The 22,968-nt window shown below is 43.1% G+C and overlaps 1 protein-coding gene across 2 annotated transcripts; it reads left to right on the forward strand.

Annotated features, from left to right (window-relative positions):
- Positions 1-2,123: 2,123 nt before the first annotated feature.
- Positions 2,124-21,108, forward strand: LOC133124041 (cystathionine beta-synthase-like). Of its 2 annotated transcripts, none has more exons than XM_061234876.1 (15): positions 2,124-2,242; positions 7,445-7,741; positions 8,765-8,871; positions 10,538-10,672; positions 11,389-11,468; positions 12,160-12,364; positions 13,041-13,132; positions 13,806-13,931; positions 14,175-14,259; positions 14,729-14,834; positions 15,201-15,278; positions 15,759-15,893; positions 16,692-16,800; positions 17,252-17,336; positions 18,655-21,108. In XM_061234876.1, exons 2-15 carry the CDS (start codon positions 7,452-7,454, stop codon positions 18,780-18,782), a joined length of 1,761 nt encoding a protein of 586 aa, XP_061090860.1. In that variant the 5' UTR covers positions 2,124-2,242; positions 7,445-7,451; the 3' UTR covers positions 18,783-21,108. The 2 variants fall into 2 exon arrangements, with proteins under 2 accessions (XP_061090860.1, XP_061090859.1); XM_061234875.1 differs by lacking the exon at positions 2,124-2,242 and adding an exon at positions 2,257-2,393.
- Positions 21,109-22,968: the final 1,860 nt, after the last annotated feature.

The raw sequence follows: 22,968 nt of genomic DNA on the forward strand, positions 1-22,968 counted from the left end.
TAGTAAATAGACAAATGGAAACAATTAGGGAGTGACAGAAAGAGAGAGAGAGAAAAGGCGGAAAGCAAGGTTTGCGGAAAGACATGTAAAAGTGTATGTTTAACCAGTAGCCAGTCTACGTAACCCATCCATCCATTATCTGAACCCGCTTATCCTGATCAGGGTCGCAGGGGGGCTGGAGCCTATCCCAGCATACATTGGGCGAAAGGCAGGAATACACCCTGGACAGGTCGCCAGTCTATCTCAGGGCACATACACCATTCACTCACACTCACACTCACACTCATACTCATACTCATACCTACGGGCAATTTAGACTCTCCAATCAGCCTAACGTGCATGTCTTTGGACTGTGGGAGGAAACCGGAGTACCTGGAGGAAACCCACGCAGACACGGGGAGAACATGCAAACTCCGCACAGAGAGGCCCCGGCCGACGGGGATTCGAACCCAGGACCTCCTTGCTGTGAGGCGGCAGTGCTACCCACTGCACCATCCGTGCCGCCCAGTCTACGTAACAATAAACATAAATCAAAACATAACACAAAACGAAACTAAGACGATAACCTTTCAACATAACAAGGTAATATAATCGTAAAGAAACATAACTAGACATGACGAGAAAATAAATCGTAACAAGAAATAAACTAAACAACATGACGAACCTAGACTAACATAATACATGATAAGACAACATGAATAAACATAAAACATGGCAAGACAGACCTGAAACGTGACATGTGATCCACTCTATGCCCCTGTCAATGTCACCCCCAGACCCTACTCAATGTCCATTAGGTAAAGTTTGTTTTTCTTTTAATAGAGGTATGAACTTCAGAATAAGAGCTTTGTTTCAGGACAACTTGGTTTCTATTCCTGCAGCAACATTTTATTGGAATAGTTCTGTTAGTAATATTGAATGGAAAAAAGTTTGGTCCTTACCACAAAAGTTCCTTCTATCAAATAAGATAAAATAAGTTTCATTTAAGTTGATCCATTGATTCTATCCCGTGAAGCATTTCTTACAAAAGTTGAAGAATAACATAGACGTGAATTGTTCTTTCTGTGAATTACATCCAGAGACTTGCTCCCATTTGTTTTGGTCTTGTAAATTTACCTATACATTCTGGAAAGATGTGAATGATTTTATAGTTGACAACATTTTTGGGGATTTTGCTTTTTACTATAAAAATGTTATACCTGGCTGCTATGATTATAATGACAAAGATGATAATGCCTTTTTTCTTATTAATTTATTTTTACTTCTCGCCAAATTTCACATTCACAAGTGTAAATTTGCAAACAAAACCAAAATTTTGTGTGTTTATGAAGGAATTTGAATTATATCTGTCAACTATTTATTCCTCTCTAAACAAAAAAGCAATTAGAACAATGAGTGTATGCAATATTTTTAAGATAATTAAGTGAACTACATTCTCGCGTCCTTTCTTTTTAAGTTATATTTTATTTTTCTTTATTTTATTTTTATTTGTTTACTTATTCATTTTGTTTTCATGTTGATTTATCTATATATGATGAGAACTGTATTTGTATGTTTGTTGACAATTTGTTATAATAAAAAAAATAAAAAAAAGAAGATATTCCCTGCAACATAATGTCACTGTTATACAAGCGGTCTCTTAGCAATCGGGTAAAATACAAAAAGTGTCACAACGGACCCTATCGTATGGAGCTTGTAAAACTAAAAAGAACGAAAGGAGCGCAGATTTAAGAGCAGAATCTATGCTACTCTGTGTGTCTCCTCTGAGAGGAGCTCCCCTCAGCCATTTGGCGTTTTATAAAGTCCTTCTGCGATGACGGAGTTTTGAGCTCGTATAGACAGCGATTTAAGTGCGAACAGAGTTTATTCTGCTCTTAACACTCCTTTCTCAACCTTTTGGCGTTTTATTATAAGCTCCACAGCCTCTACCTTTTGACGTTTTATGAGCTCCGTACCATAACCATTGAGTGTTCTACAACACAAACTTCGATTTTATTACCACTGTTCTAGAAAAATGAAGGCTTGTTCGAATCCCGTTCTCTTATTGGACAGCGGAGCTGAACAAACGCCCCCGCAGTAGCCTATTAGCGCTCACACCAAACATGGCATACTCCACGGCGATTGGTCAACGCCTGTCCTTTTACATGCTTTCGAAGGGTGCTTCAGTGTGTTTTAAGCACGTTCATCCGAAACGCGGAGGTACATTAGTGCCGGAAGATTTCCAGCAATATCTGACCAACAGGTAAGTGAAATCCGATACTTTATAGATACACAAAGGACACCAGGACGTAAGCTAGCAAAACACTTTACCGAGGGAGACCAGAAGCTAGCCACAGCCTCAGAAGGTATCTGACTTGTTCGGCTTTTCTACCGGTGTTACCATCAAACCAGAGGTTGGTAAAATAAGGCGTTTTTTTAGTTTGTTTTTTTACAAATCGCTCATCAGAAACCCGAAATGGATTAATTAAAGAATGTATCTTGTTTCATTATTGTAGGCGATTCATTGAAAGCTAGCCATGAGATACTAAGCATGATGAAATAGTTTGTACGTCACAGCATCCCCACCAGTGAAGATCAGACATGCGGCTATTTCATCATGCAGCTAACGTCAGCTAGTTGGCGAGCTATTTGTTGGTTTTTTTAAATGACTCGTTGAATTGTGCCACATGTAATGCAATTGTCATACAATTAATTGCTTGATGAGTCTGTGGCATTTATTTCTCGTTGCCTATCTGTTCGGTCATCACTGGCTTATAATCAGCATTAGCGCCTACCTCATTCTGTATTCTTCAATTAGGAGAGCTAGTTGCCTTAGCTTGATATGCAGCTACGGAGCAGGATTGCATCATATCAGGGGTCCTGGTTTAAACGAACAGGTCATAGCTAGATAAGTTATATAATTGATACAGTTAGTTAAGACAAATTGGACAACGCTGTGGTGAAGATTTTGCGATTAATAATGAACAATTAATGTTTTAGAATGAGATGTAACGTTAGACTCTAATTAGTCTCACTTAACTGGCCATGCACATTACATCAGCCGTAGCTACCTACTGTACGCCATGAGGTAAAGTCAGCCAAGATTGACAACATATAAAATATGATGTTGTCCTTTCTACATGATGAATACTAACATGAATTATATATATATATATATATATATATATATATATATATATATATATATATATGTGTGTGTGTGTGTGTGTGTGTGTGTGTGTGTGTGTGTGTGTGTGTATATATATATATATATATATATATATATATATATATATATATATATATATATATATATATATATATATATATAAATGGCTACCAGGTGTTTCAGGTCAAACGAAACGCATGACTGCTGCAGTTTGCTACTGTCAATTTACACAATCGGTTACGCCACTGAAGTTTCCCACAAAAAAACAAAAAAAAAAAAACAGGGATACCATATTTATGTATCCTCGGTAACCGTAATGTAGCCTGAAGGATGCATTGTTTCAACGTAGCCGTTCGAACATATTCATTGATGTTCTATTTATGTGCCTATATTTATTTAACTTTGTGCCTAACTAGGAAACAATATGGTTCCTAGCTGTATTTCTGTTTGGAAGTTTCTAAGTAGTCAAAGCTACTTAGATACTCTTTGTTCACCCCCGTCATATCACGTCACATATTTAAACACGACGAATCCCGGATGTTAAGAATGAATAAGCCATTTATTAAATAGGCTACTTGTGACGAAAGTTACCGTCTCATTTTGTTAGATTTTTTTCGAAGTTCATGCTGTGAACCCACACATCACAGAACTTTAGAACGTTGGGTATTGTTAGAAACTAACTTTACTGACACGTCTATCCTGCTGAACAACAGGATGAATCTTTATGTCAGGGGCAAACAAGTGGGAAAAAAACTGGATATGATGGCTGGATGCTGGACCATCTCTTGTTGACAAATTGGATCATTGCACAGATCCACTTGAATTCTCTCTCTCTCGCTCACACACACACACACACACACACACACACACACACACACACACACACACACACACACACACACACACACACAATTCTTTAGGTGCTGGGAGTGGTTGGAATCTCCAGGATCATGTTGCTGGCATGAACTGACTGTGACTTCTTAAAGTGCAGCTCTCTGGAGTTGTGGTGGCTACAGCCATGGAACTGCCAGAATTGGAGAAACTGGTTAGGGATAGGGAGGGTTTCATGGATTAACTGTTGTATCAAGCTAACATGAATTGTTGTAAAGCAGGGTTCTCAGACGCCACTCTTGGAGGGCTACAGTCTGAGCCGGAATGCTCACAACAGTGAAGCATTTTTAAGAGTTTTATTGCCTGCTACCAATGCGTGCATTCACAAGAGAAACCTGCTGTCAAACTGGCCTGAGGGCTTTGGCCAACATGTAGAAAACAAGATGCGTCCAACCACTTTTGAAGTGTTTGGAGAAGTTCAGGGGTCAGATGCTATGCAGATTTTTTGGAGGGAGTTGAGTTATGAGCATATCACCTAATCTTCTGCAGGGATACATCAGGTCAAGTAGACCATGACATGCTTTGCACTTTCAGCATAGATTAATTTGTTTTGTATGAACATAAGTGAATGCCAGCGCCTTTGATTGTGAACATATCAAAAAGTTTGTATCTAGCCACAGAGGACATGCAAAAGGCTTGACAGACTACTGAGGTGTGTGCGTGTGTTTTGGGGTTTTTTGGAAGGAATTGCCTGTAGCTTATTCTCAGACTTTTGGCACCTGATCAGTTTTTACATGCAGAAGTTCACTGTGAGACAAACATGTTTTTGTTTCTCATTGTATTGTCCACACTGTGTCTATAACACTGTGTGCCATCCCCTGAGATTGGAATAGAGCCCATATGTGTATTTTTCTGCCCCTTGGAATACAGAGTGCTAAGAGACTGGTGATCTCCTGCCCTTTGTTAACCCCTTATAGTCTCCTATTGCCTGATAGACTTCTGAAATGATGCTGCATCAAACGCATCAATCGCAAAATGGTGCCCACTTTGTCTGGCGGATATTCCAGAACTTTTGCTGCAACCTTATGTATGTGTGTGAGTGCAGGTCAGCACAGACATTTCTGTGCAGCTGGGTACACCCGATACTTGACACTGGGGGTTGGAGGTATGTAGGACCCCCCTCCAAGAAGGGTGCCGAATTGAGTTACATCACCCACTCCAAACACCCCAGCCAGTCAACTCTTCCAGGGTTCAACTGGCCGGCCAAATCGTCTGGCATTAAACAAGCATTTTTGTCTGAAACAGCATGTTACTGTAGGTGGAATAGGAACAATGCTTATGTCCCAGAGATATGCATGAATTTGACAATGCCAGGCTCATATAGAGTAGTGAGATGAACTAGTAACAGCCATCCAAAGAGATTGTGGCCAAAAGTGGTGCAGTCTAGTGTAGTCGATACATTTTTGTTGTTTTGGCTCTGTACTCTAGCACACTGGATTTTAATGAAACTATGAGAATTAAAGGGCCGGTGGCCCGCTTTAATCTGAGGGTGTCTGTATCCACATTATGTGAACCATGTAGGAATTTCAGCTGTTTTATACACAGTTCCCCCGTTTTAGGGGACCAGAAGTAACTGGACAAATGACCGTCATCTTAAATATGGTGTTCACATAACAGCAGTGAGGTCCTCGAAGCTCTACACCAGCAGTTGCACATGTAGTCACACATGACAGGTGTGGCCTTTCCCATCCAATCTCTCCCAGGTGCCAAGGTTAGCTCCAGGTGTGCAGGGGCACCTGTTTTCCTAAGCATTGTTTCCATTGAAATTACTTGGAATGGAATTTGTGCAATGCTCTTTACAATGCATTATATCTCACTATTACTTTCTTAAGACACAAGATCACACGGATCATTAATTTTGCTTTCTTGTTTCTTTTCTTATGTACAACATCTGTAGGTTAGGAAAAAAGTTTAAGCGTTGCGGCATTCACGCCTGTAGTGAAACACGGCTCACGTGAAAGACTTTCGGTCCGGACTAGAGCGATCATAAAATGGAAACCGTGTGCTCTATTGTAAATGCAAATATTTATTTATTGGCATGTCCGTTCTGGCCTACATTTGCATGGGAGTTCAGAAACTATTTTCACCAGTGTGTATCCTTGTACATGTATGTAAGTCCTTACATTGGCCTCTGTTATTAAACTTTTGCCTCTTTATGCAAGTATGTGTACTTCTGTGTGTGAGAGAGAAACAAAAGACTGATACTCCGCCTTCTGTTCACTCTCCTTTTGTCATCTGGCCTGGCTCATAAAATGTTTTCAGGATGTTTTTCTGACATTCTGTTCCTTTGGCAGCTCTTCGTTATGCTGCCACATTATTCAAGAGGTTTACTTTGATTGCTTTGAGATGGCATTCCACTTTCTGAGAACAGTTTTCTTTCTTTTATTTTCACTGCATTGCTACCAGATCTCATTAGGCCAGCAGGTATTTGTGTCAGTAATGCATCTGTAGGAGTGCTGCTTTTCATTATTTTCCATTTCCATTTGCAGTATTTTGCATTTCACCTTGAAGGACATTTGGACGGCTGTTTAGGAAGTGCACACTGTGTTTCATCTTTTCTTTACTTGAGTGGTTAACTCCTGTCCTCTAATTCTTATGAATATTTATGCATTGTGTCCATTGTCATAGTATAGCCATCGGCAACGGCCCTTCATAAATATGAATGATGCGTCATGGGTGCATTTCGGCTTCAACACCAGGGAGTGAGAGCGTTAATTGTTGAACTTTTTGAAGCTGAGAATTGTACGAGTGCCTTTAGAATCAACGGCTTTTTATCCTGTAACCCAGTGGTTCCCAAACCTCTCTTGCATACCCCGAGCTGGTCCAGGTGTTTCGTGTTGCACCTCAAGGACACCTGGGCCACATTCAGCCCCAAGAAAATGTAGCAAAATTTGTATTTAAACAGAATCGGTGGCGCGCTGAACATCCTGTTGCAAACCATGGGGGAGCTGACTGTTCTCCAGCCTTTAAAGCATAGGCCTAAGTCATTATTGATTCTGGCCACCCCCCCGACACACCCACCAAACGGGAACAAACATACCACAAAGCCTGTTGCAGAAAGTTGCACTCTGTTGGGAGAAAATATATCGTTCAACACCAAAACTGTAGCAAAACGTTTTCAGATTGAATATGCCCCTGATACAACTGATCTAGCCCTTGATTGGTTGTATCGGGTGTGCTTGAGATGGAACCGATGAAAGCGCTGGAAACTGAACTTCCCTCTAGGGTCTTTCAGCGCACTTGTTATGTACTTTGTATATCTCTCTGGGTAAGAGTGTCTGCCAAATACCTATAATGCAATGCAATGCAATGCAATGTAATGTAATGTAAAATACCTGGACTGGCTAGGGGTACTTGGAGACCTAACCTTACCTTTGCCCTCCTAATCCTTGCCTCCACTCCCAGGTGAGCCATGCCTTCAGTACCCAGCACAGAGAACAGTAGCCTGGCCTTGGCCTGCCCACACGCCACCAAGCTCCACACCGGCCAGATGGTCATCAACGGGGACGATGGTGGAAAGATTCGACCCAGCCCCCTGCAGATGAACGGGGAGGAGCACAGCAAGGCCTGTCCCGCGCCTCTACAGCTCAACGGGGAAGAGGCCCCTGGCGACCGGAAGTGGATCCGTCCCGACCTGCCCAGCAAGTGCAAATGGACGCTGGGCGGGTCCAATGCAGACTCTCCGCACAGCCATCCCGAAAGGTGAGGGTGTCCTCCGCTTACCTCTCACCTCCCACCCCCAACCCCATTCAACCCTCTGGTTTCCTGCTTTCGTCGTCCTCCACTAGAGGTAGATATAGCGAGGGTGTTCAGGCCCAGAATTGATGCAGTGCTGGATATTCTCCAGTTTTTAAGTAAATGGTGAGCCTCGATGGGCTGAATGACCTGCTCTCTTCATTATTGGTTCTTATGTTCTCTCTCTGCTTCTGACTCTTAACATACACTGTGAGCACTTTATTAGGTATTTATTAGACTTCTTTTTTTAGACTTAGGTTTTCTGCTGCTGTAGCCCATCTACTTGCAGGTATATGCATTAACAAGCTGGTGTACAGGTCTACGTAATAAAGTGTATAATCTACTTTTCCAGTGTGGGTTGCATCATAGACTTGCCACATTCAGCTCAAGTGCAGAACAGTCACAATATAAAAGCGCACAAAATGACAGTCTAAACCTGCACTTCGGTAACTTTTATAGCTCTGACCCATTTTGGTTTGAAAGTAACGGTAGCCATTGTTGAATGCCGTACGTGTCATGAACAGTCTCTATCTTTGAAATCTCTCGTCTCTGGTTGTGCCTGGACTTTGTGTTTTTTCTGTTTCAGTCCAGTTTCATTGCTAAATGAGGTTTTCAGTGGCATAGACAAAACCAATGCAGATAACAGCCATAGCCATTTGCTTTATCACTGTGATGGTTATGCAATACATTATTTGCAAGAAAACCGACTCGACCCAGGTTTCTTCCATTGAACTTCCATTAAGTCTTCAGTGGTGGGAAGGCTGAAATGCGACTGGATATGAAAGTATAAATATTAACTCCCAATTATTTACTGTATTTTTAAGGTGTAATTATTCTTTCATTGGAAGATGTTGACCAAGGTGCTGAAACTTTGTAACCATTGGCCATTGTTGTTATTTTTTCCTGTAGCCACTCTAAAATGGTCTACATTATTACATTATAAAAACTATTATGTTCTGAATGTATATACTGTTTGTATTCTCCCTACAGGACTAAGCCTCCCAATATTCTCCCCAACATTCTGAGGAAGATAGGGGACACCCCACTGGTGCGCATGAACAAGATTCCCAAGGCCTTTGATCTAAAGTGCGAGCTTTGTGAGTGGCCTCGTTATTGGTATCAAATAATCATTCCTATGAATGTCATAAATGTAAATCCTTGAAATGTCAACTAAGCTATGCTTTACATCAGACATGTAATTTTGGATACCCTCTCACATTTGTCCCTCTCTGTCTTTCTCTGTCTTTCTCTGTCCCCCACATTTTTCTCCTTTCTCTCTTTGTCGCTAATTTCAATTTCAAGTTGTGTAGCATATCAGGCCTGGATAAAAAGACTTGAGTAAACTCTGTTGGGCTGGTCAGCCCCTTTGTAGCATGTGCTAGTTACTTACCTTAAGTATAGGTGGGGGGCGGGGGGCAGTATTCTTTGATATGTGGAATGATGTCTTATGCAAGAGAACATTTAGTTGTTGCATGAAAGGCTTTCATTGTGTGTTAGGAGACTTAATTCCCTGTAATACCTTGGATAGCCAGTAGAGAGTGGGGGACCAAGCAGCTCAATGGTCACGGGTTCTGTAGCACCGTGGGATCAGATTTAATAGGAAAAACAAGAGCTGTGTGTTGAATTGTACAACGGCACTCGTACCAGTCTAGCAGCTGGGTGTTCCTTGATGGATGGCCTAATCTCTCCTGAATAGTTCAGCCTCTGTGGATGTCCCAGTCACTCACCTGTGCGTCTCACTGGGCTTAGGCATACATGGCTGCCTATGACCAGTCATAGACTGCACACAGAGTGGGATGATATCCCATTCTATAACCTAGTTCTGTTCAGTTCCTGGCTTGGGCAGTAGGAGTGTGTTCGAGTCGAAGTGCAGTGTGGATGAACATGTTGAATCAGCTTATGGTTAGACTTCACTGTGTTCATATGTAACTTTATGTCTGTTTTTATAAAATGAGTAGAACAAATCTTGCAATCTGATTGGTTCTTAGCAGTGATAAAATACCTATATACCACTGCTGAGTTCTAATGCTTGTTTAGTTCTATTTCAAGTATCACTTTGTGGTGAAGTGCACATACTGACTCCACCACGTGATACAAATAAACATACAAAGGCATAAACTCTTGTTTCCACAAGATAGCTTGCTAGCTAACTAACTAACAAGTCTGGCAGTTGTTGCGTTATTCTGCCTCCACTGCGCATTAGGCTGTTGCATAAATATATTTATGTAATATATAAATTATTTAAACCTACATCTGCTGATGCTGGGGTCAGTTAATTGGGCAGGACTAGGCAAGTGACCAGTATTTCACTTCCCAGTGAGAGAGGTACAATTTTGCACGGGGTGCTGCACCTTTTTAATGAGTGGTTTAAAAACATTTTAATCTGTTTAGTGCTCAGTCTCTCGTTAATTCCTCTGGATTAAAGGGGTTGAACACCGGTCCCTCTGCAGACTTCTAGAAATTCCCACCAACTGGGCTGCTCTTTTGTTGCCTAAACCTGTGGGATTTGAATTCCATTGGAATTGAAGCCAATGCTTATTTTATCTCTCCCTCACTCTCTCAATCTCTCTATCTCTCAACCGCTCAATCTTTCAATCTCTTATCCCCTCTCACCACGGTTAACCTTTATTCTTCAACACTGTTGTCCTCTCCTGTCCTGCTTCAGGGGTTAAAAGTGGAAAAAGTAGGATATACAAGTGGTATTTTCCTGCTTTAAAGACCTGTGTGAGCGTCATTGTGTTGTCTCTCTACCTCCCTCTGCAGTGGCAAAGTGCGAGTTCTTTAACGCCGGGGGCAGTGTGAAGGACAGGATTAGCCTGCGCATGGTGGAGGATGCAGAGAGAGACGGCACCCTCAAACCCGGGGACACCATCATTGAGCCCACATCTGGGAACACTGGTGTGTGTGTGTGTGTGTGTGTGTGTGTGTGTGTGTGTGTGTGTGTGTGTGAGACCACATGTGTGTGCATGTGTCTGTCTGTCTGTGTGTGTGTGTGTGTGTGTGTGTGACCACATGTGTGTGCATGTGTCTGTCTGTGCCTGCCACAGTGTGCGACTGTGTGTGTGTGTGTGTGGGTGTGACCACATGTGTGTGCATGTGTCCGTCTGTGCCTGCCACAGTGTGCGACTGTGTGTGTGTGTGTGTGTGTGTGTGTGTGTGCACGAGTATGTCCGCATGTGTGTTTACGCTCATGAGTCTGAGCATGTGTGTGCACACGCCCACACATGTGCGTGCCTGCACCCAAACCACAACGTGCAGTAATGTAATAAAATTTTGTTTTGCCATAATGTTGCTTGTGAACCCACCCCGCCCTTATCCGTAAGCACATCGCCTACCGGCCAGACCAGTTTACTCCCTGCTGTTCCATTTCTGCATTTGGTCTCCTCCCCAGACATGCCCACCTGGCAGAGACTCATGTTTATCTGAATGTGCGTCACGTGGTACTGTGTGTGTACAGCCAAGGGAGAGACTCCGGGCTCAGGCCCAGGGCGTGTTTACAGTGACCTGGCATCCCTACAGGCCGTGTAACCCAAGTGCCGAGCACCAGGCCAAGTCTGGACCCTGCTTCGGCGCACCTGACTTTTAAAGGGTTTGTTTTTGTCACCCCCCCTCAGGAATCGGACTGGCCCTGGCAGCAGCGGTGAAAGGGTATCGCTGCATTATCGTCATGCCAGAGAAGATGAGTATGGAGAAGGTAAGGAGGTGTTGGTGGGGGGTGTGGTGCGAGCCGGGTATGCGGTGGTTTGGCAGACACATTTGCTGAGTTTGCCCCCTCCCTTGCTCCCTGCTGGCCAATTGTAAGGTCAGAGGTCACTGTTGTATGTACTGAAATCTGAAATGGGAAAGTGTGTTCAGTCACTGTCTCACGCTCAGACTGTGTGAGTTCAGTCTGCAAAGATCATAGGGGGTTAGGGGTCAGTCTGGGTAATTATGTCAGTGATCAGTTCTGACACAGCTGCCATTTTGAGTGTTAGAACCTTTTGAAGTATTTTGCTCTGTGGGCAGTTTGTGCTTGTTGTACGGTAAATGGAGTGCATTTATGTAGTGCTTTTATCGAAAGTTCTTTACGATTAATAATTGTCATTCTCCCATTCACACACACACACACACATACACACACACACACTCACACAGTCGTTTTACTCAGAGACACTATGACACATCCAGAGCGGGGTGTCAAACCGGCAACCCTCCAACTGCCAAACAACCGCTTCCAATATAGACTGAGTTCTGCAGAGAAATGGCATGATGCCAGCAAACAGAAAATGTCCCCACAGTGTTGGGGCCATGTAGTGGCAATGTTATGACCTGAACCTTGTGAGAGCACTTTGTCTTCTTGGAAGCCCTATATTTGGTAAACATGGTTATTTTTTGCTGTGTTTCAGGTTGACGTCCTGCGCGCTCTGGGAGCCGAGATTGTCCGGACGCCCACCAGTGCTCGCTTTGACTCCCCGGAGTCCCACGTGGGCGTGGCCTGGAGGCTGAAAAACGAGATCCCCAACTCACACATCCTGGACCAGTACCGCAATCCCAGCAACCCCCTGGCCCACTACGACACCACAGCCGAGGAAATCCTGGAGCAGTGCGATGGTGCGGAAAGTCTTCCTCCTCCTTGCGTTTGTGTGAACGTGTGTATGAGTACCAGTGCTTGCTGTAGGTCTCTCCTCTCTGCAAGAGTACGGTTCCTGCCATCTAAGCAGGCGTGTGTTTTTCAGCTAATTTAAGGATTCCATAAATAGTAATGTAAAGCTATTTATAACATTTCAGTGTGTACAAACACTGTGAGTGAAGCTGGGGGATTACTTCATGACACGATGATGATACGAGACCCCTGCAGGTGATAGTAAGCTGCAGTTCAGTACAGTAACTGTGGGTGGCCGGAGAGGAAGTGACGTCCATTTCCCAAACACGCAGCTCTCAGATCTGCCGGTCAGGCTAAGATAAGCAATTTGCAGAGTCAAGTTTACGCTGTATTTGTCAAGAGTTGTGAAACTGAACGGGAACAACTGAGTTTCATTTGACCTAAAAAACAGAATAACTAAAAATACATCAGTTTTGTCACCTCAGCACGCTAAAAGTTCTCATGTAGATAATTCAACAATGAATATTTTTTTGGAGATACAGCAGTGACAGTACATGGTTGACTATGCTAACTGTGTCAGAATGGTTCACTATGCTAACTGTTCATGACAATAGTGCTCGATGATATTTCATCGTGCTACCTCTTTTCCGAAATGAATGCCCTTCTTTTTCCTCCCCCTCCCAGGTAAGGTGGACATGCTGGTGGCTGGAGCTGGAACAGGAGGAACCATCACTGGCATTGCCCGCAAACTGAAAGAGAGATGCCCAAATATAAAGGTGTGCAATTGACATAATATAATAATGTGACACCACGGTGATGCAAAATCTTGCTGTTTTGCATTTTACTTTTTTGGTGTTTGGCAGACGCTCCTATCCAGAGCGACATGCTTGCATTCATTTACATACAGCTCACTTACCACTGGATAGTTCCTGATGCAATTCAGATGACCTTGCTCATGGGTAAAACAGCAGTGGCCCAATTTCAAATCAAACGCACAACCTTTGGGCTACAAGCCTAGTTCCCTAATTGTGCAAATGAGGCCTTGCTACTCATATTCAATATATCTTGCACCATTTGCAATCGGATTGTCTCCCAGTACCACATAGGCATGATTTGGACAAAAACTGAAAATGGCTGGAAAATTTCTTTACAAATACCTGATTTAGAATAGGGCTTTCCAGTAAACAGAGCAGCGCATGATTAAGACTTGGATTCTTTCAACTCTTTTCCCTAACTCTGGCTAACAGTCAAAAGCATCAGTTAGTACTTCTAACTCTGAAACAAAGTTTAACGATCACTAAAACTCAGCCAAACTGATTAAAAACTTTTGTGTACTTGTCCAGACAGAGCAGCAGATGTTTACTCTTGCTTAGGATCCGTGGCTGACCGTGTGTGTGTTCTGTAAAGCCATCTGTGTTGAGATTTGTTTTGTCATTGCTCCCTTCCCAGATTGTCGGAGTGGACCCCGAGGGATCAATTCTGGCAGAGCCCGAGGAACTGAACAAGACCGATAAAACCCAGTATGAGGTGGAGGGAATCGGGTACGACTTCATCCCCACCGTGCTGGACAGATCTGTAAGTCACACACACACACACACTTCATATGCTGGCTTATTCACACAGGAAGTACCAAAGGATACCTTTATTACACCTTGGTGTGCATGGAACGTGAAAATGCTGACTAAATAATTTTTGCTGATGACTCTCTCAGGGTTGGAACTAAAACACTAGGACAATTTGAACACATTTCTCCCTGTAATGAATTCAAGGGGAGCTGGGCAGCGTGTGTGTATTTATGTTTGCGCTTGCGTTTCTCAGGTCGTGGACAGCTGGTTCAAATCCAACGACGAGGACTCTTTCGCCATGTCGCGCATGCTGATCAGGGACGAGGGTCTTCTCTGCGGTACGTCTTCACATCTGGCACCCGTGCATCAAGCCCCTGAATGACTACTACCACAGCAAAAACACTTCATTAATGACATGTTGCTAGCCATGTGTAATGGTGTAGGAATGTTTGGGTTGAAGGGTATAAGGGACGTGTATTGTGGGGGGAAGGTGTCAAGAGTGGAACGTGTATGTAGACAATGGCTTATGGGCAAGAGGGTGGTGTTTGAGTGCCAGGAGAGGTTGAAGTGTGAGGAAGCCTATACAAATCAATAGGTGGCATGCACTAAAGAGGAGGGGCTTATGGGAAAGAGAGGGGTTTGAGCAATGAATTCTGCTTCGTTGAGTGAGAGGTGTTTTTTGTGTAATGGGTGGCAGGTAGTTCAGATCCGGGTAGGGTTGGAGGGATGCATGCGCACAGGGAGTGTAGAGCCTAAGGGCGGATGTGTCCCTGACGTTGTGCCCTTGCTTTTCTCGCACTGTTCCAGGTGGCAGCTCGGGCACTGCCATGTCCGCAGCCGTCAGGGTTGCTAAGGAACTGAAGGAGGGACAACGCTGCGTGGTCATCCTGCCTGACTCCATCCGCAACTACATGTGAGGGCCCGGGTCCCGGGGGTGCTTTACCGCGGTTTAGGGGTGCGATTCCTGGGATTTGTTGGGATGGGAATACCGGGGTTTAGGGGTGTGACCTCTGGTTTAGGTGATGTTTTACCTGGGTATGGAGAAAGTAGAAAAAGGTGGCTTACTTGGGTTTAGGGGTGGGTGGGTAGATAATTTGCCAATGTCCAATGTCTGGGCCCACAGTTTGGGAGGAGGAACCGTATTCATGGAATAGCACAGCTCCCTAGTTAGCCTCCCTAGTGGTCTCTGTGAAAGTTCAGAGAAATAGTCTCTTGAGTGCACTCTGGCTGCTGATGGCTGATGAGAATAACTGATCTGTGGTGTGTCTCCCCATTTCAGGTCCAAGTTCCTGAGTGACAAGTGGATGTTTCAGAAAGGCTTCTTGAGGGAGGAGGACCTCATGGTGTCTAAGCCCTGGTGAGACTTTCTGTGTGTATGTGTGTGTACGTGTGTGTATGTGTGTTGCATAGACGGTGAATGAGTGCACATGTGTGTTTATAGAGTCGGCTGAGACAAAGAGCATGTAGAAACGTGTAGTTGTCTATTAATGATGTTATTGATTTGTGAGATACTGACTGTTTGTTTTTAACTGGGGAAAAAAACCAGTCTGTATGCATTGAGCATGGTGTTTGGCTTGAGGGTGTATTTGAGTATTACAACAGACTCCTACCCAAACCTGAGTTGTTTCCGGGATTAGGTTGTGTCGTAACATATGTAACGTGAGTAGTGCCCAAACCGGTTCGATGTGCGGGAGCCGGTAGCTGGATGCGCCCACCTGACCCAGTCCCTGACCCAGTCCCTGACCCAGTCCCTGACCCAGCCCCTGACCCTGACCCTGACCCAGTCCCTGACCCTGACCCTGACCCAGTCCCTGACCCAGTCCCGTTTCCCGTCCAGGTGGTGGCACCGCACCCTGCAGGTCCTTAACCTCTCCGCACCCCTGACCGTCCTGCCCACCGTCTCCATCAAGAACACCATCACCATCCTGAAGGAGAAAGCCTTCGACCAGGCGCCTGTCGTCAACGAATCTGGGTGGGTCTTCGCTGTCGGTGTCCCGTTCTGTGGTTTTTCTTTTGCGTTAATCCAACCCCTCGGCATGTATGAGATGTTTTTTGGTATTTCGTGTGGGGGGATAGGAAGGCCTTGAGTGATTAGATTGACGCTATTTGGCAAGGGCCTTCAATAGTAGAGCTCAGTAGTTCCCAGACTTTCTGACTAACCCCTCCTTAATGAGTCAGTACACCTGTTATTAAAGTGTACTATAACATATTTGTTCAGGTATGCTATTACATGTCAGAACTGCTCCCTTTACAGCAGCAGGGACTATACTTAGGCATGGTAGGGCAGGCCACCTTAGGTAATCGGACCTCCTTCAGCAAGTTTGTAATGTGCAGCTTCACACAGTTGTGTTCATATTTATATGTTTATGCCCCAGAAATGGGTCTTAACCCTAGTTTGGGATTTGAGTTCCAGTCCTTAATCTTTTTTGGTATTTTGGTACTTTGCTGAGGGACTGCCACCTACACAAGAAAAAATACACAACAAAAAAATAAGTTTTGTCTCAACAAGTACTTAAGTCTAATGTTTAGTCTTAGAATGTTTTTTGCTAAAAAGACCAAAAATATTTGCCCATACAGTTTGACTAATTTCAAGATGTGCGAATGGAGTAAGAAAATTATGACTTGTAACTTAAAATAAGAAAATATTTTCTACTTGAGAGAGCGAAAATGTCTCATTGTCCCTGACTAAAACACTTACTAAGACAGGTTTTTGCAGTGTACCTTGGAAACCCCTGCATGAGAATGTATGTTGTTTTCTCCTCGGATACAGGCTGATTCTGGGAATGGTCACACTTGGAAACATGCTGTCCTCCGTGCTGGCCGGGAAGGTGAGGCCTGGTGACCCCATAAGTAAGGTCCTCTACAAGCAGTTCAAACAGGTCAGTCCCATGACCATCCCTCGGCCCTTTCCTGACGCACGCACGCATGCATACGCACAGGCACACACAAACGCACACACAAACTCATTTGCTCACACATACACACACACGCGCCACTCTGTGATATGGCCTTGGAAGACATGGTTTTGAGTATGGGGAAAACATTCCTTTGCTCTGTTCTGTACAGTCCAGCCTTGTGCCCAAAGTGGTGCATTGTGGGACCACTTGTTTACAAAAAATGTAGCTCGGGTGTTTTCCGAGATTAGGGCATGTTTTATCGCTTCTCACAAGGACTTCCTCCCTCAGTGGCTGATTATCTTGAGTATCACCCATCTATGGAAAAAGGTGCTGCCAAAACATCGCCATTTTTGTGGCGTTTTTTTTTTTTTGACACAGATTGAAAATGGACTCCCAGGTGAGGGATGCTAACCTCCCCTCCCCTTCTACACAGGTGCGCCTAACTGACAACCTGGGAAAAATATCCCGCATCCTGGAGACGGATCACTTCGCCTTGGTCGTTCACGAGCAGATTCAATGTAAGTCTCTCTTTCCCCTCTCTCTTTCTCTTTTTCCCTCTCCTGTGCTTCTGCTCACCCTCTTTTTCTCTTATTCACTCTTCTGCGTGCTCCCTCTATCATTCTGTTTTGCGTCAGTGCAGCTCTCCTCTCTCTCTTTCTGTCTTCTTGTTTCATTATCTCCCCTGTCCTGTTCTGCTGTTCCTCTTTTTCAGTCAACCGCGCACTCTTTCGGTCTTTCAGTCTTTCCTTCCTCTCACTATCAGTCAGCCTTTAACAATGGTATGAGGAAGTAACTGAAAATGCTCTCCACCATTTTGTAGTGAGACATAGTCACAGCACAATAATGATTTGAGCCCACCAGAGTCAATGGGCATCAAGCAGGGATCCACAGCTCAGTTCTGGCAGGATTGGTGTGTATGCTGGCTTTTATTTAGACTAGCTGTTATTCTGCCTTTCCTCAGCAGTAGTATACACCAGTGCTGGTTGACTATCATGTCAGACCACTGTAGAACCTTTTTTACGAAGGAAGCCAGCCAGAAACACATTCCCTAAGCTGTTGCTCATGGAAAATGTGAAATAACATAATAGGCCTAGTCATGTAATTCAGTTTGGGAGGCTCCATGAATGCCTAAAAGAGATTGGTTCATAAACTGCTGCATCCGGCCATGGTGAGCTTATCTTCGCCTGGGTGTTTGTTCTGTGGTCTGTTTGTGTTTGCCATGGTGCTGTGGCAGTGGCAAAGTCCACCTGTATGTTGTTGTTTCTGGGATTTTGTTTGCATCTCAAGGTCCTCTCGACTGGCAGCTGCAGGTTGGGCAGTGGGTGGCATTGGCTGGCTTGTTGAGTTGCCTACAGAGTCATTGATGGCGGTCTGCACCCACTACAAGGCACACAGGGAGTCAGGGGTGGGGTGGGGTGGGCGGTCAGTGCAATCATGCATCAGTCCCTCACAAACAATTAAATTATTGATTCCCTGGTTTGCTTTTGCAACCACTTTGAAACAGCTATGGCATAAAAATAGGTGATGAATGGTGAATGGACTGCATTTATGTAGCACTTTTATCCAGAGCGGTTTTTAATTGATGCCTCTCATTCACCCAATCACACACCAATGGTGAAAGGCTGCCATGTAAGGTACAAATCAGCTCGTCGGGAGCAATTCAGGGTTAGTTGCCTTGCTTCGACACACCCAGGGCGGGGGTTCAAACCAGCAACCTTCCGACTGCCAGACGACCACTCTAACCTCCTGAGCTAATTTCGCCCCCTATTTTATTGTTACATGGTCACAACTTTATTGTTGCATACTTTATTCTCTCAGTCTTGCTCCCTCCCGCAGATCTGACAGACGGATCGCCTTCCCTGAAGCAGATGGTTTTCGGAGTGGTGACCGCCATCGACTTGCTCAACTTCGTCACCACACGGGAGAGGAGCCTCTCCCTCTCTGAGAGCACGGACGAGTTGTAAACCCCTTCCTATGTGTGTGTGTGCCGTCCGTGGGTGTGCGAGTACGAAGAACGACTAGAAGCAAAACATAAAAGCTTTTATTTACTTCTGTGGGCGGGGCTACTCTGGCATATAGGCGCACCCAATCAGCAGTCGGTGCTTGTGATGATGATCGCGATGTCACAAGGGCAGAAATCTTTGTAAAACTTTAGATTCAGCTAGAGGGCTGTCTCATAACCATTTGTGTCTCTTGCTTTTTATTTGTTACTGTATGTTGTGATATTGTTGTCGGAACTGGATGGAATTTTTTCGAACCCTATGAAAAATGAAAAAGGTTTTCTGGATTGTTTTTCCAAAATTCTAAGTCCGTGTCCAGAACCATGTTCATGTACCAGAAGTAATTGTTACATTGGCATTCGAGTGTTCATTTAAGAACATTCAAATCGCATATTTGTGTTACACCTAAAAAGGTTAACAGCTTTTCATTAAGGTTCACCTAAAAAAAATTCATAAAACAAAAATGAATTATACTGGGGAATTTGACAGACATTTTCTAATGCCACCAAAAATATTTAATGTTACTTTAATACTAGATATATTTCATGTTTATTTATTGGACTGTGAAAAACCAAAGCAATTATTTTGGTGTGAAATACACATCTTAAGGCTCAATTCTAAATGGCATTCTAACATAAGTGTTCAGGTCGAAAAAATATGACGGATAGTGGATTTCCTGTCTGTCGTTTTCAAAATAGTAATGAAATTCCTTGTTCATTGGTGCTACATGGACGACAACTTTACTGAAAGAATACTTCCAGATTCCTCAGATTTGTTATCGCATATGTGAAGACGGGTTGATTTATGTTTTAATTCTAATCAGCACAAAGTTTCTTTTTCAACTGATTTGTTTTTGCGTCATGTGTATTTTGTCATTTCTATTCAGTATAATAATACAAAACGATAAAATCATTATTTTAGCAGCTCTGTATAAATCTTTTCACAGATGATCTATAGCAGCAGTATTTTAATAATATCTATTTAAGCAAAATGTTTTGGGTAGTGGACAGGCAAGTTTGGATTTGATTGATCAAAAACATTTAGGGCAATGTATCATTCTTTTCTCTGCTCCAAAGTCATATTTGGCAAAGCATTGTTAAATCAGTAGTTGGGCATGGTGCCTGTGATTTAGCACATTTCCTCTTCATTAGCGCAAGGGTCAGCACCAAATAGGCTGGTGAATGGAATGCTTCCTTTTTAGAAAGAAGAACGAACTTCAGACCGCGCGAAAGTTGCGCTTCAAACCTCTGCTTTTTGTTTGCGACGTTCTTAATCTGCTGGGTTGAATTTACACATTTTAGTGTGTTCTGTGTTCATTTCGCAACAGGAAGTGCGTTGTTACCTAACTGATCGAATCTGATCTTCCTCTGATAGCATTTACTTTTACTTTTTCACTTCCAAAAATCAACACCAAAGTTCTTTGTCTGATTTTGTAAAGGTTATGTTTCTACTGTAAATTATTTCATTTCGTGCAACATCCCGTGGGCTCAAAGTGCGAAATGACTTTGTGTACTTTTCTCTTGTACTTGTGGCAGTGTAGCGCCCTCTTTGGACTGATATGAAGTACCGCAGGTGATATGGTTCCTTTAGCCACAGCATGAGCAAGCCGAATTTCAAATGTCTCGGTCAGAACTATTTGAATACACCTCTTGTCACGCACGACCAAGAAGAGCTACAATGGCTTCCGTGCAGATAACCTACTTCCGCTATAGATGTGTTCTGGCTGGCCAGGAGTGGGCCACATATGAGCTTAGCTGCTTGGAACTCTATCGTGCATTTTCTCAGGCAACCATGTTTTGTTGGCAATTAAAGTATCTGGGTAGGACAATATTTCGACGTGTTTGGCCAAACCAAACTTGCACCCAAAACAGCAAGACTTGTATTGGGTATATTCTTGTATTGAAACAAGATGTTAAGGTGTACTTTTTGTTTAATGTGGAGTGTGATGAGTGCAGGAGGTCTTTTATACAGGCCACTGTTGTGGAAACGTCGGCTTGGTTTACGATTTCTTTTTCTATTTACTGTACTTTGACTTTGTTTAAATGATTGAGTTTATACGAAGACGATGATGAATGCACACATACACATGCAGAAATATCCGCTTGGGAAGCGAACTAAGAAATTGTGTTAAAAAAGAAAAAAAATCTGATTCACTTTGGTTTCTTTTTATTCTTACCCATCATTGCTTGGAGCTGACAAAATAAAAGCTGTTGATTTTATTTTCTGAGTCTTTTGTCTCGAAGCGCTGCAATAGAAAAATATCTTCAAATAAAGGTTTGTTCGGATTACATCGGATGTGCTACTGTCATTTGTTCTTCACAAGTACTTAATGTTAAGTCATGCTCTTGTGAGGGAGTTTTCCATAATGACCAGTCACTGGACTGATCCTGCTTTCAACTGCTGTGATGAAATGGTTCCCAGACCCCGGAACCTGTACAGTTCTGTGTCCCAAACCCTTTTCTGAAGGTCCAGTCTTTTTAGATGTGCGTTTCACCACTAAAAAGCTAGGGTTAAACAAAAACCACGAATCAGTCCGTACCCCATGACACATGTCTTTGGGCATTACCCCAAAGCAATATTTAAGGTCCCGCATTGTACACCTTTCCGGTGCTTTATTTTGGTTCCTGATATCCATAAGTTGTTTGTGTGGTTTTAAGTACAAAACACAATCTCTATCCAGTTTTACATGGCCATTTACCAGCGCCTCTCGAGCTCTACCAAGAACAGGCTGTTTTAGTGACTGTGTTTTTAAGGCTTATTAATATCAATGAAGCTCTGTTCTGATTGGCTGGCTAGCAACGAAGTGAACGCAGTCTCGGACTTGCAGCAACAAGGTGGGCCGTGCTGAAGGAGTCCATAGGCAAATTAACTAACTATAGAAACGGCTTATTTAAAAGCACTTTATACGGATTGTGTGGATTCACTGTATTTGGAGACTGCGATTTGATACGTTCACTGTGTTTTATCCAAATATGGAATGTAATGTGAATAAGAAAGCATTACAAGAAAACAATACCAGCAGTAAAGTTGGCTGCTTAACTAGATATGTTAGTTAGAAATGTATTTTCATTTGGTAGCAACGCTAGCAGCAGCTCACACTTTCCCTGCTAAATTAAACCTACCATTCATCAACTTGTTGGTATTTATCAATTGGGCATCTTCCACAAGATCATTTTATGGTTCGTCAAGCTAAAGTTTCTGCCGATTATAAGGAACGCCAAACACATGCTGACAATGTGGTCCCTCCACGGGACTCTAGGGGGCGCCCACGACAGCCCTGCTGAAATAAAATAAAAAATTATAAAACTCTTTTATTCAGCACCTACAACAGTCAGCTGACAGTCACACTAGCACATGGAAGCAGGTCTAATTCTATCGGGCATAAAGCCTTTGGTGTTCACATTTAATAATTAAGATGATCACACTATTGTCAAGTATGTTGTCAAGACATGGTTTCTCTGGAATTGCATGAAATATAGAAAAGTACAAAAAAATTAAAGGTAAATTGTTTTGCTGTTGACTCCTGGAGAGTTCTCTGTATGTCAGTTTCAAAACTCCAGTCCTAGTGATCTTTTGGAATGCCTGCATTTTGTCTCTTAGCTGTACCGTTACATAATTTTCCCACTAAAGCCTTTGTCCTTGCTGTCATGGAATTGAATGCACACTTTAAATTCAAAAACCAGTGCCAGAAATCTATTATATTATATGAAAATGTCATGGTTTTTGAAGGCCATTACAACCTGTGTCCCTCCCAGATCAAGGTTTGGGAGCTCTGCTCTAGTTCATACCACTCACTCTCACTGGTGTTAAATCCATGTTTATGTATGACACATACAAATGTGAGAAGTGTAAGTTGGTCTCTAGAAAAAATAAACGTGGCATTCCAGACAAATATGACAATATTTGTCCTTTAATATTTGTTCACTAAGGTCTTCCTGTTGTATCCCATTGTAATTGGTTGGAAAAAGTCAAGGAATAATGCATGCTACTTACAGTACGGCTTTCCAAAAGTGCATTTTTGTTTGTGTGTTTATTTGCACAAAGATACATTTTTGCTTTCTTCTCTGAAGTTCTGCCAGGACGCATTGCACCATGTGGTTAACCCATTCCAGGATCTATAGCTGGGACCAAGAAAGTGAAAATGTATGAA

Source organism: Conger conger, chromosome 3, assembly GCF_963514075.1.
Source record: "Conger conger chromosome 3, fConCon1.1, whole genome shotgun sequence".
Taxonomy (NCBI): domain Eukaryota; kingdom Metazoa; phylum Chordata; class Actinopteri; order Anguilliformes; family Congridae; genus Conger; species Conger conger.